At 38.0% G+C, this 14,673-nt stretch overlaps 1 protein-coding gene across 1 annotated transcript in view; it reads right to left on the bottom strand.

Moving 5' to 3' along the window:
* LOC126470544 (sarcosine dehydrogenase, mitochondrial) overlaps nucleotides 1–14,673 on the bottom strand; it is a 263,068-nt gene that overhangs the window by 73,219 nt on the left and 175,176 nt on the right. Inside the window, exon 12 of the mRNA XM_050098476.1 lies at nucleotides 1,888–2,136. Coding sequence (XP_049954433.1) covers nucleotides 1,888–2,136 — 249 coding nt within the window. The remainder of the gene's footprint in view (nucleotides 1–1,887; nucleotides 2,137–14,673) is intronic.

Here is a 14,673-nt window from a genome sequence, read left to right as displayed (position 1 = left end):
TGACAGAGTCAAACTTCTTCATGACAATGCTTATCCCCATATTGCTGCTCCTGTTCATGAGAAATTTGGGTGGGAGGTGCTCCAGCATGCACCACACAATCTGTACTTTACAACATTGTGCTTTCATCTGTTTGGGCCCATGAAGAAATTCCTGGCCACCCAATGCTTTGTGATCGGTGCAGAAATGAAATCAGCAGTCTGCAGATGTCTCTACTCCAACCAAATGGACTACTACAAACAGGTCATATTGAAATTTGTATCACAATGGGAGATATGTGTTGAGAACATTGGTGACTATGTAGAAAGGTAGTAAATTTACTGTGTATTACTTTCTGATCTTCCCTTATAAATGAATTCCTACAACAGTGACTGACTGGTTAATGTTTAAGTGCAGCACATGAACCATTCAGGGCAGAAAATCTTATTTAAACCTGTTGTTATTTATTGTAAACCATAATCTACCCAGTGTAAATATTAATATATTTTGTCTGAGATCTGTAGCACACTGTCTACTGTCGGATCACATGGACCAAATAAATAAATGAAGCACTGTCTGTCTGTCTATCAATATAAGATAGTAATACTGTTTGTCATTTCCTTCCAACAACCCCAAAATTAGGATAACATTTCTATAACACTGTTATCTGAATCACCACAATGTTTTTGTGAGGTACAATATTTCTTCTCATTATGTAATATTCTATATTTGATAACTTTTTACATGCCTTATGTTTATTTTGTTTCCATACTTTTGTTTCCTATAGACAGGATTGTTATTGCACATGTAGATTTTGTCAGTACTCAAAAGCAGCAGCAAAGGAACTATCATTGTCATTATGTGTGAAACATCTGCTTCTCAAACACTTCAAAAACAAATGCACAGCTACTGACAGTACTTCACAAAAGAAGTCAGATTAAGCTTTATGCAAATGTTACGAGAGTGTGCTGAAAAGTAATGTCTCTGAATTTTTAATGTGAAAACTCTTGAAGCTTTTTAATAAAACAAACATTATAAACATTCTACCTGCTTATTATTCATGTCTACATATTTATTTCTCATTGTAGCCACCATGGTGATGAACACATTTCTCCCAACGAGAGGCTAGAGAGAGACTGTCACTTTAGAATGTTTGCCTTTGTTCACTATCAAAGTGAAGTCCTCAGAGATGCTTTGGAAACAGATGAAAATCAGATGGGGCCAAGTCAGGGCAGTATAGAGGATGATTGCTGATGGGGAGATTGTTATAGATGTTGCACTTCTTGTGTGTGGCCTGGCATTGTCATGCTGAAGAAGAGGGTGCTCTACATGTGGATAAAATGTTCTAATTTTAAACTCAATTACAGCATGGTGTTTCTCATGCACTTACATACTTATTTTACACAATGCCTTGTTGCTTGCTGCATTTCTGACCCCCCAGCTGGCAGAGGGCTGCAAATATGTACACATGAAGGATAAAGATGTAGAATGTTAATAATGTTTCTTTTGTTTTAAATAAGAGATTTCACTTTAAAAAATTGAGGGCGTTACTTTTCAGCACACACTCATAGTTGCATGAGATAAGTATGAAGGTTTATGCTCCATCCCCTTTAAGAGTAAATTCCTTATACAGTTTACATAACTCTATCTAAATTCCTTTGAATTGAGATTTTAAGGATCAGTCCCACACAGAAGTCATATTACTACATCAACATATTAAGACAATGTAGTGTGCAATTAATTTTCCTTAACTGAAATAATCTGCAGTACATCTCCTCTTAATTAAAATAATAGAATATATTATAAAAGAATATCTACCACAACTGAACAGAAGAAACATGTAAGGGTAAAGTTCAAAATAAGGGAAAATGAAGAGTGTTTGTTCCCTCTGCTACATCTATAGGTCTCACCTTCAAAATAGGGTCTGCTTGACCTCCAGTTCCTGTTTCAATGGCACTAACAGTGACATCAGCCTCCACTCCACCGTGAGGATTAAGGAGACAGGTGAACACTGACTGGCCTACTTCCTTTCTGGTATCAGCAGAAAATAACCAATCAGCAGCCAGCTGGGCATCAGGACCACTCAGATAAAGCTTACCCAGGTATGACATGTCAAATAGAGCTACATCTTCCCTACATGCAAGGCACTCCTCTCCAATCTGAAAATTACAGAAAATTTTATTTTTTTAACCTTTTCAATGAATTCAAGAGGCAAGAGGGAATAAATAAAATGTGTGTGTGTGTGTGTGTGTGTGTGTGTGTGTGTGTGTGTGTGTGTGTGTGTGAGAGAGAGAGAGAGAGAGAGAGAGAGAGAGAGAGAGAGAGAGAGAGAGAGAGAGAAAGAGAGAGAGAGAGAGGGGGGGGGGGAGGGGAGGGGAGAGGGGAGAGTTGGGGTGAGAGGAGGAACAGAAGAAAAATATTGTATGGAACATGTTGAACCCATATATTTAGAAAAGTTTCTGTAAATAAAATATTTTGAAATATAATCTCAACTGATACTGATAGGGTTCAGTATATTATCAAGATGATAACACTCAGTATCTGAGTACTTCTATATATTCACCTTGTATTTTGTTTCAAGTAATTTCAGGCTAAAACACAGGACAATCATCTTAAAATGTCATTTTTCTTTATTTTATTATACATCTCTTGCCACCAATTAATAGTTTTGTGTGCTTTTATGACACGATTATACAATGAACAAACAGTATGTTAAAACTATGGAAGAAAGATAAGTGAGTTAGAGAATTTCACATTTTCCATGAAGTTAGACTATTATTATAATTGTTATTACTATAATTATAATTATTATAATTAGTAGCAGTAGTAGTAGTAGAAGAATTAATAGCAGTAGTATAGTGCAATGTTGTATACTTTTGCTTTGTGCAGTACAGCATAAAACAGTTTTTTATTATGTACACTGAAATTCATTCAATTTCTACTAGCGGCTAACATTTTTAATCATGGTTTCATCAACATCTTTAGAAAACTGTACCAGTAACAGCAGTTGACAGAAAATGGTTAGTGCAGAAACTCAAACAAAATTTACTAATGTTTGCAGCAGATAGCAATTGGTCAGTGTTTCTTTTGTAGTCCTCTCATCAGTATCAGGTAGTAGCAGTGTAGTCATTTTGAGGTGACTTTCCCTTATTAAACTAATTACTAATGTCTGCAGCAGATAGCAAATTGTCAGTGTTTCTTTTGTAGGCCTAAAAGTTACACCCAGTGTCATGCAAAATCTGAATGGCTTCTCATGACTAGCACCTGAGATGACAGACATATTATTCATTCAGCTGTAAAGGATCAACCTGGTGTGTCATGTAGCTAGAATCAGGACATCAACTTGTTGCAGGAAAAATGGTATCCTCTGCTGTAAATGTTTAGAAACATGAAATTGTGTACTTCGCAAATGAAAAAAAAAAAAAATCATTCAACACATATAATTACCAGTGCCTTGTGTGTAACAATTTGTAGGGGTGTGAGATGGAAGAGTCACATTGGCTCAGTCACAGGTATGACACTTGTGTGAACCATTCTAAAAACTTGGCCATGTGTGTGACTTGTACCAGATGGAACTAACACTGGATACTGAACATATACAAAGAAGGCCAGCAGAAGTGGTCACAGTCTTTATTTTCCATGGGAGGGCATGATGGGGATGCTGAAACAACCTGACTGACACATGCTTGAAGGCAGACACAAAACATACCATAAAAGCCTGAGTGGAAGAATTTAGGAATATACTACTACCAGCTATTTATCACTCCCATAGGCATCACAAAGGCAATATTAGACTAATTACAGCGCATACAGATCTACTTAAGGAATCATTCTTTCTGTGCTCCATATGGTAGTGGAACAGGAACAGGCACTGACAATCAAAACAAAGGGCTGTGTAATGACACTGGACCACTGAAGACTGTCAGCACAGCAAACTTTGTTGCAGCTTACATAGGCATGGCTACAGAGAGAAAGAGAGAGAGAGAGAGAGAGAGAGAGAGAGAGAGAGAGAGAGGTGACCCACAGTGATGTGCCCAAAGCCAACATTTAACACAGGAGTGGCACCACATTGTCTTTTTAGGCAAGTCATTCCGCATACAGTATGACAATAAAAGACATTACCAGACAGGTGTATATATGCACACTTAAGCAACAGATGAAAATTTGTATCAAGGCCAGGATTCAAACCTAGGTTTCTTGCTTGAATCCCAGTCTTGGTACAAATTTTAGTTCATCACTTCAGTCTGCATGTATACTTCATAGATATTTGAGACTTGATAAGGTCTCTGGGACCACATAGTTTCATTTAATTACCAGACTGCACTCATCATTTTTTATACACACCCATAACCTGAGTATGGGTAGAGATTATACTAGACAACTGGAATAAATTTATAATTGGCTCCATTTACCAATCCTCCATGACTCAGATGATTGAGATGCTGGAAGATTCAAAGAAACTTTGAGTCTCATTATGGAGGAGAAGGAGAGTACATCTTTGACAAGTCTAACATGGTTAAATTTGGTGACAGGGCTGAAGTTATGTCTTTGGATAGAACTGAAACTTCTGAGCAACTGAGGTTTTTGGTATGGAGGTTAACAACAGCGTTTTGGATCTGCTTGGGATCTGGGTTTTGTTGGGTGTTGGGAAGGAGTTTTGGAGGATGTGGTAAACTGAAGAGGTCAGCTAGGCAGGGTATGGGTGCTATGAGGGGTTGATAAGGGGTTTCACTGTAAAAAGGATGTATGTTGATGGACAGTGATGCCCCAAGGTGCGAGTAGGATATCAACAGGTTGGATAGTTTATGCAGGTGGTGTCTGGAATGCTTCTCCAGGTGTTGGAGTGAAAGGGTTTCTATTCTGGAGATTGTGTGTAGTGAGGACTGCATAGTAACAGTACCTTGCACAGTGAATGAAGGTGGTTCTGGGATTTCTGTGCCAAGGAAGGGTGTTTTTGCAGTGCAAGATTCATGAAGGATAGGGACTGATGGAATCTGAAAAGGTGAGGGTCACTGTGAAAGGAAGGGTGGAATCCAGTGAAGGAGATTTTTATGGTTAGGCCATTGGGGAGGGGGGGAGGGGGAAGGGGGGAGGGATTCCATGGTTTAGACAGCAGTTAAGGAACAGGATGTGGGGCTGGGTTTTAGCCAGATGCCCTAGCTGTAGCAAAGCAGCTTAAATCACTTAATAAAGGCAAGTCTTCTGGTCCATACTGTATACCAATTAGGTTCCTTTCAGAGTATTCTAATGTAATAGCTCTGTGATTAGCAACCATATATAATGGCTCACTCAACAGGAGATCCATACAAGTACCTAAAGACTGGAACATTGCACAGGTAACACCAATAAACAAGAAAGGAAATAGAAGTAATCCCCTGAATCAAGGACCAATATCACTAACTCTGATTTGCAGTAGCACTTTGGTATATATACTGTGTTTGAACATTATGAATTACATAGATGAAAATGATCTATTGACTTGGTAAAGGAGTGAATGCAATCAACTGGTAATCTCTTGTTGATCCCACATTTTTTGATTTCCAGAAGGCTTTTGACATCATGCCATACAAATTATTTCCTATCAAATTGCAAGCATATAAAATGATGGGAAGTCATTGAGTAAAATAGAAGTAATATCTGGTGTTCCCCAGGTAAGCGTTATAAGCCCTCTGCAGTTCCTAATTTATATGCATGATTTAGGAGACAATATGAGCAGCCTTCTTAGATTTTATGTAGATGTTGCTGTTGTTTCCCATCCAGCAAAGTCACCAAAAAAATCAAAACCAGTTGAAAAATGGTTTACACAATATCTTTGTATGGTGCAAAAAGTGGCAACTGACTCTAAACAATAAAGAGTGTGAGGTCATCCACGTGAGTACCAGTACTAAAAGGAATCTGTTAAATTTCAATTACACAACAAATCACACAAATTTAAAGACAGTCAATTCAACTAAATACTGAGAGATTACAATTATGAACAACATATACGGGAACCACTACAAAGAAAATATTGTGGTGAAGGCATAACAGACTGTGTTTTATTGGCAGAACACTTAAAAAATGCAGCTAATCTGCTAAAGAGTCTGTCCTCTTCTGGAAAATTGCTGCATGGTATGAAATTCTTACCTGATAGAATTGATGGAGGATGTTGAAAAATTTCAAACAAGAGCAGGCTATTTTGTATTATCACAAAAAAGGGGAGAACATGTTATACACATAATATGCAAGTTGTGGTGGCAGTCATTAAAACAAAGGTGTGTCACCATTTTTTTCCTCCATATGACAAAATATTTTGTTTACTCCCACCTAGATAGGGAAAAATGCTTAGTATAATAAAATAAGAAAAACTTGAGCTTGTATGGAAATATTGAAATGTACACATTTCCTGTGTGCTAGTTAAGATTGAAACACTGGAGAAATAGTCTGAAAGTTGCTTGATAAACCCTCTGCCAAGCACTTGAATGTGAATTGGAGAGTAGTCATGTAATTCAGATGAATGGTGTAACCATATATGTCATCCAAGCTCAGTTCAACTCAGTTGCCACAGGGTTAGAGCCATTGTTGTTGCCAGATGTGACTGTTCTGTGTACCAAATTTCCCATTTAATATACACCCAAATTTAAATATGTATTCTTCCTAGTATACTGCATATGCCCAATAAGTAAAGTTTTGTTATTTTCTATATTTCTCAGTGATGTAGTTTTATTTGTCAGCAGTGTATGTGGATTGCAAAGTAAGGGTCTGTACTGCATATCACATACCAAACTGTTCAGAGATGGTTTTTAAGGCAACAGCAATACAAATACAGCTCAGCCAAATAAAATTTATTGTGCTGGGCATATACTGCTCCCAGTACACAAGGGTCATTAGCTTTCTTTTAGAATTTGAAGTATTACTAGGTTGTGTTATCTATTCTAACCATAATATAAATACAATGAGAGAAAACTATATCTATAAATTCATAATTACTGACATATCCAAGAACAGAGAGTGTGAAAGTTATAAATAAGGTAATTTTTTATCACTATAGCCAAACAATTAATTTATATAACATCACTTATAATGGAGATACAGTGATAATACTAAGACAGACCAAAACAGGAAACCTTAACATCTTGAAAATATTATTGAAAAGAGGAAACTAAAAAGACATTGAGGCATAAAAATTTACAAAAGAGCTGCAAAACTGCCTGTGAAACTTTTAAATATGGTATAGGATGATTCAAAATTACTATTTTAATTATCTATTGGTTATAGAGGGGACTTGTCAGATGGAGTTTTAATAGGGAACCCATGTTTGAGAATGTACTGTTTCGATGTAAAATGAATTTGAAGATCAGATCACTTTCAAATCTCCCACTTCACAGCACACACACAGTAGAGACAATGAGTTCTGACTTGTGTGCTATAGGAGCACACAGCATCTCCATGTTTTTAATACTTCTCCTCAAGCTCTCTTCTACATGACAAAAAACACCCTCTTCAAAGTTGAGAGTGCAGCATGTCCATGGAGCACCACAAACAACCCTCCTACTTTTGAACTTACCAATTTCTCACAGCCATTGGTGTAGTTAGAGAAAAGTATTATGTGATGTCATATGGACTGAGGATGGCACCCTGTTCTCAGCTTGTGTGTGCACCATCAAGTGGGAGATTTAAAAGTTTCCAGAAATTGGTCCATCATCAAAACTTCATCTACTATATCCCCTCTACAAACCCTAGAAGCCTGTAATAGGAATGCTGAATCATCCAGTATAAATTTAAGTTGTCTAGAAGAAGGTAAGAATATGTGCAGAATATCAGTAAAGACTAGATAAGTGTACAAATTATTCATACTGTAAAGGAACAGAAACGATTATAAAAGATTATCAGGTGAATACATGTCAAACAAAAGGTGAGGTCTATAGTAAAATGAAGAAAACTTATAGCAGGCAGATAAGGAAAGAAAAAGCCTGGTATTACAAACATCAAATTGTAACTACTTTAGATGTCTCTAACAAACTGACAATACACACAAATAGAAGCAGGAAAAAGTCAAGGGTATCATTAATTTGTAACATAGTACTCACAAAAGAGGGAACAGAATTGAATGGTCCACAAGAAGTATGTGATTTCCTATAGCGTATAAACAAATATATATATATATAAAAAATTGAAGGATTGGATGTTACATTTCCTAAAATTATAAGAGTTATTGTAAATACCTAACAGAAGCCCTCATTCGTCTGATAAATATGATGCAGGAGGTAGGGGGATTACCAAATTGCTAAGAAAAGAGCAAAATAATTCTTATATGCAAGAGTGAAGACAAAGTGAGTCTTGTGGTTCTCAGACCTACCTACTACTGTCACATTTGTTCTACCTAAAATATAAGACTTATTAGTAAATTTGACAGAGAGACAGAATATCATAAATGATTCGAAACATGGTTTCAAAAAGGGCCAATCCACAGAGACAGCTATTGCAGACTTCAGAGTTTATGAAACCAAGACACATTTGTTCTCATTCCTTCACAATTTCAACATCTATCCTCCCATCTGCTTCACCTGTTTCTCCTCAGTCCATCATGCCATCTTCCTGGATGTTGACATCCACCTCTCTAATGTCTCCATCCACACTTATGTCCACATTAATGTCACTAATCACCAACAGTGCTTGCATTTCAACAGCTGCCATCCCTTACGTGCCAAAAAATCCCTCCCATACAGCCTGGCCATCCATGTGGACAAAGTATCTGCAGTGATGAGAACTCCCTTACACAGGATACTGAAGACCTCACAAAGGCCTCACAGACAGGAAATACCCCCTCCTCCTCCAAACATAGTCCAAAACTGATTTCCCATGCCATATCCTCCCACACTGCCCATCCTCCCAACACCCCAAAGAATCAGATACAAAGGCATTACCCAGTATCACCCTAGGTTGGAACAGATGAGCCATATTCTTTGCCAGTGCTTTGATTATCTCACATCCTGCCCTAAAATGAGGGACATCCTACCCACGTTCCTTCCCAGCCTTCCTAAAGTGATGTTCTGCTGCTCACCCAACTTACATATCATCATCCCTATGTCACTCCCACTCTGAACCCCTTGCCACAGAGAACATATCCCTGTGGAAGACCAAAGTGCAAGAGTTGCCCAATTCATCTTCCCAGCACTTCCTACTCATCCTATCATAGGCTTATCTTACCCATCTGAAGCTGAGTCATCTGTGAAAGAAGTCATATAATATACTAACTCTGCTGCAAATGCTGTAAAGCCTTGTATGTCAATATGACTACCAACCAGCTGCCCACCAGGATGAATGGCCACCACCAAAGTGTTTCCAAGAACAAAATTTACCTCCTAATGGCCAAGCTAGCAGCTGAGCATACCATGCTCAATTCCAATGGCTGCTTCACAACCTAGGCCATCTGGATACTCCCTTATCCACCAGCTTCTCTGAACTAACTGGGAGTTATCTTTGCAACAAATCCTTCAATCCCATAATTGCCCTGCCCTGAATCTCCAGTAACCAGCTGTTCACACAGTTTCCCCGTCCTCAATCCTGTCAACCTCTCCCAATTCATGTCCGAACCTCACTTTCAACGTGAGCCACTCCTTGCTGCCTCTGACAACCATGTATCATCCACCTAGCCCATACACCTGCCAACACTTCCTGCCACATTCCCAGCTGGCAAACTGACTATCTTACTCCAAGCTGCTAGCAACCTACCCCAACACCTCTCCCTGCCTCTCTCTGTCTCTACACACCCCACACAACAAAATCCCCACCACAGCATAGTCCACCTGCCAAAATGCAGCACAGGCATTGTGTGTCCAGCCTGTGTGTGTGTGTGTGTGTGTGTGTGTGTATGTGTGTGTGTGAAGTTGAAAAAGGATTACTCCAAAAATTGTTAAGTTTCCTTTCTATTTCGGGTGTGCCTGTTGATGACTCAGCACTTTTCAGTGAGTCATCTCCTTTACTCCAAACTATTTAATTAAAGTAAAAAATGAATAGGAACAAGTATGTAGTTTATCTCTTCATCTATCAATGGCTTTTGATTGTATATATCACAGATTTCAGTTAGGTAATGCAGTAAAAATTATAAAATGATTTGTTGACAATAGACAGAAAAATGTAAAGGTCAAGTACAAATTTGGCAGAAAATAGAAAAATGTGCATTCAACCATCAAAGAGGTGCAATATGGAGTACATTACAGTTCCATATATGTATACTGCATGCCATAAGCTGTAAATGATAATGTGATGTAATCTGATGAGCTTGGATTTTCATGCACTATCAAATCATAAAACATGAATGCAGTCATGTAGTATCATATCACCAAATATGCACAATGAGGCAGCAAAACAATAAACATATGTGGTATAAAAATTTGTTTCTGTATTTATATCTAATTTCTTCTCAAACAGTACACAACCACCCATTTTTTAACATTTTCTTCACTTAGGATCATGTGTTGGTAGACCATCTTTGTGCATAGAAAATGACCTTTCTACTTCATAAGAAGTGACAGTTGCATATTTAAGTGAAGAAACTCCAGACAAAGTCAGAACAAATTGAAAATCTTTTTCATTTTCCCCACTAAATATTGTTTTTGTCAACTTGGTAAACTCAGAATCAGGATTTGACCTGATAGCTTTGTTTAGCTTATCTTTAGGTGTAACACCCCATTCTCCATAGTTTTAATGCAAAGATTTTTCAGCCATGAAAGATTCCACCAGTTGTAGATCTGTGGCTTCCAACTTTCATTTCTGCTACAGGCAAATGTTCAGAATTTCATTTTGCTTCTTGCTTCAAATCTGTATTTATCTACATCTACTCACATTCTTTGCAATTCACCATGTGGTACATGGTGGAGGGTACCCTGTACCACTACCAGCCACTTCCTTTTCTGTTCTGCTTGCAAATGTAGTGAGGAAAATACAACCATACATATGTCTCCATACTAGATCTAATTTATATTATCTTTGTGGTACTTACACAAAATGTACATTGGTACCTGTAGAAACATACTGCAGTCAGACACAAATGGCATTTCTCTAAATTTTTTTATCGTGCCTCATAAAAAAACATCTTCACCTACACCTACATCATACTCTGCAAGCTACCACATGGTTTGTGGCAGTGTGTATTTCTGGTTCCACTAACTGATCCTCTCTAACCTGTTCCACTTACAAATGGTGTGCAGAAAGAATGATCGTCAGTAAGCCTCTGTGTTGGCTCTAATTTCTCAAATGTTCTCATCTTGGCCATTACACAAGATATATGTGCGAGGAAGTAATATGTTGTTTGACTCTTCGCAGCAACTGCTCTCTTGAAATTTTGACAGTAAACCTTTCCATGATGCACACCACTTATCTTGTAATGTCTGCCAATGGAGTTTGTTGAGCATCTTGGTAATGCTCTTGCACCAACTAAATGATCCTATAAGATTGTCTCCTCTACAAGGCTTCCCATTTGAGTTCACAAAACATTTCTGTAATACTTGCATGTTGATCAAACTTATTGGTAACAAAAATAGCAGCACACCCTTGAATTGCTCCAATGTCTTCTTTTAACCTGACCCAGTGGGGATCCCAGAAAATTAAGCAGTACTCTTGAATGGGCCACTCTAGTGTTCTATACACTGTTTCCTTTATAGATGAGATACATTTTCCTAACACTTCCCAAATAAATTGAATTCAACTACTCCCCTTCATTACTATCATCCTTGTCTGCTCATTTCATTTCACATCACTCTGCAACATTAGGTATTTTATCAACCTGACTGTAGCAAGTAGCATTCTAATAATGCTGTATTCAAACATTATGGAATGGATTTTACTACTCATTTGCAGTAATTTATATTTTTCTGTATTTAGAGCAAGCTGCCACTCATCACACCAACTAGAAATTTTGTCTAAGTCATCTTGAATCCTACTACAGTCACTCAAGAATAATACTTTCCCATACACCAAGACATCAGCAGCAAAAAGTTGCAGACTGCTGCTCACACTGTCCATCAGATCATTTATATATAGAGAGAATAAAAGCAGTCCTATCGCACTTTTATGGGGCACTCTTGATGATATCCTTGTGTCTGATGAATGCTCACCATCACAGACAACATATTAGGTTCTGTTACTTAAGAAGTCTTAGATCCACTAACATATCTTGAACCTATTCTGTATGCTGATTAACTTAAATCTGCCTGAACAGGCCATGAAAGCCCAATGGTACCAACTGGCCACCATGTCATCCTCAGGCCACAGGCAGCACTGGATGCAGATATGGATGGGCATGTGGTCAGCACACAGTTCTCTCAGCTATTTTGTCAGTTTACGAGACTGGAGCCACTACTTCTCAATAAAGTAGCTCCTCAGTTTGCCTCACAGGGGCTGGGTGCACCCCACTTGCCAACAGCGGTCAGCAGACTGCTTAGTCATCCATCGACAGTGCTTAACTTTAGTGATCTGACAGGAACCAGTGTTACCACTGTGGTGAGGCCATTGGCTATTCTGTATGCTCATACCTTCATTAACAGACTGTAGTGAGGCACTGATTCAAACACTTTCTGTCAATATAGGAATATGGAATCTGCCTGTTGCCCTTCATCCGTGGTTCACAGGATGTCATGCAAGAAAAGGGAAAGCTGATTTCTCCATGAGTGATGCTTTCTAAATCCATGCTGATTTGTGGGTAGAAGCTTTTCTGTCTCAAGAAGAGCTGTTATATTTGAACTCAGTATATGTTCAAGAACTCTGCAGCAAACTGATGTTAAAGCCATTCAATTGTTACACCAGACTTGTTGAAGAGTGAATTAATAGAAGCCTTTGACCTATTTAGTGAATTTACTTATGACCAGAATTTTCTTGGATTCTCAGTAGGATCTTCCACTAAGGCATGAAGGTGTAAGTTGTATGTTTTGCTCATCAATCCTCTTACACATGCACAAGTTTCTATTACCTTTCAACTGTCAAGATTTGCATGTTCTGCTGCCTCGACATTTCTGAATTGTTGTTATTAAACCATAGTGGCTCTTTTCTGTTTTTATTTCATTCACTTGGCACATATTTTTCTGTGACACAATTTACAATCAATTTAAACTTTGTCCATAATTCCTCTATGTCCATCATAGTGGAACTAAATGAAGTCCATTCTTTGTCTAAGTGGGGTATTAACAACTGCTGATCTGCTCTTTCTAGCATAGTACTCTCCTGGCCTTCTTGATTGATTCATTAACTAACCATCATTGCTATGATGGCATAATGATAATTAATTCCTGTCTCTATACTGACTCTGTTAATAAGGTCAGACCCGTTTGTAGCTACCAGTTCTAAAATATTTCCTTTGCACGTGAGTTGGTTTAATCTATCCTTCTGACAAATGTTCCCTGCATTCTTGATACACACTACACCTCAGTACCTTCAAAAGTGTCTATAACTCTAAAAAAATCAGTTAGGGGGCAGCAACTTAAAGCTTTCCAATAGAATGAAGCAAACAGATGTTAAATCCAATAAACTTGCTGGAATTTACAGTCTCTTTAGTAACTTAACTCCATCAACATTGTCACATTAAAAGATGACAGCATTTTTCCACATACCTCATCTGGTTAAAATAGATTGTGGTGGCAGAGATAAATCTGGCAATATATCTCTAAATGCAGTAACATAGGCTGGGGCTTTCAAAGAAAATTGAATAGGAAAAAAAATCCATCATCCATACATATTTAAAAAAATGTGTGTATGCATGAATGTTCCACATCTCCTTCTAAACATACATATCAAGTATTGTCTGAAAAGAATCACTGTGGGTGTAAGAACCGCATGTCAAGGGGGTAGGAGTGAAAAAGAAATGTAGCAACAATGTGAAAATATCCAAATTTTATTCTCCAGTATTTGAGAATAAGAGCACATAGTGACTTGCAATGAATTTTGCACACAGTTTCAAATCTCTACATAATTTTTGCTTTCTGACAACCTTCACAATATAATGAAAGGGAAAAACAGTTTATCATTTACAACATATTCACTGTTCATACAGTAGAAGTGCCATATCAGGCATGATGTTTTGATGTGAACATAGAAAATTACCTCATTTTATAACTAACTGTTCAGAAGATATGACTTTATTAACATTGAGATGCTAGAAAAAGAAAATGCAAGGTGAAATTCACTAGAGTTACAGGTGAATTATGTGTACAAATACATGTGAAATATGTTTCATAAATGTGATATGTACACACGCATGCAAAGCCATGGATAAAAAGCTCCATCTAAACTGCTGGACACATTTCAACCACTCTGGGTACACATACTACCTTACCAGTACTTAACTATCTGGAAAGAATTACTGTGGGAGGCAAGAACCAGCAACGTACTATAGGGATAGGGATGATAATGTGGGGAGACAAGAGGGTAGGAGGAGGCAGACCCAGACATGGGGGAGGAGGATATGGACAGAGAGAAGAGGAGAGAGAAATGGACAGGAAGCATAGAGGAGGAGATGGACAGAGAGAGGCATGTGGAGGAGATGGACAGCAAAAGAAAAAAGAAGGATGTGGGGAGAGAGAGGGAGAAGGAAACGACAGACTGAGAAATGAGGGAGGAGGAGAAAGACAGAGAGAAGGAGAGGAGGAAATGGATAGTGAAATGGAGAGGAGGAGATGGGCAGAGATAAGGGAGAGGAGGAGATGGAGAAAATAAGGGTAGAG

This window comes from Schistocerca serialis, chromosome 3 (assembly GCF_023864345.2).
Source record: "Schistocerca serialis cubense isolate TAMUIC-IGC-003099 chromosome 3, iqSchSeri2.2, whole genome shotgun sequence".
Classification (NCBI taxonomy): Eukaryota; Metazoa; Arthropoda; class Insecta; order Orthoptera; family Acrididae; genus Schistocerca; species Schistocerca serialis.
The sequence above is the reverse complement of the archived record's forward strand: the minus strand, read 5'-3'. Positions and strand labels throughout refer to the sequence as shown.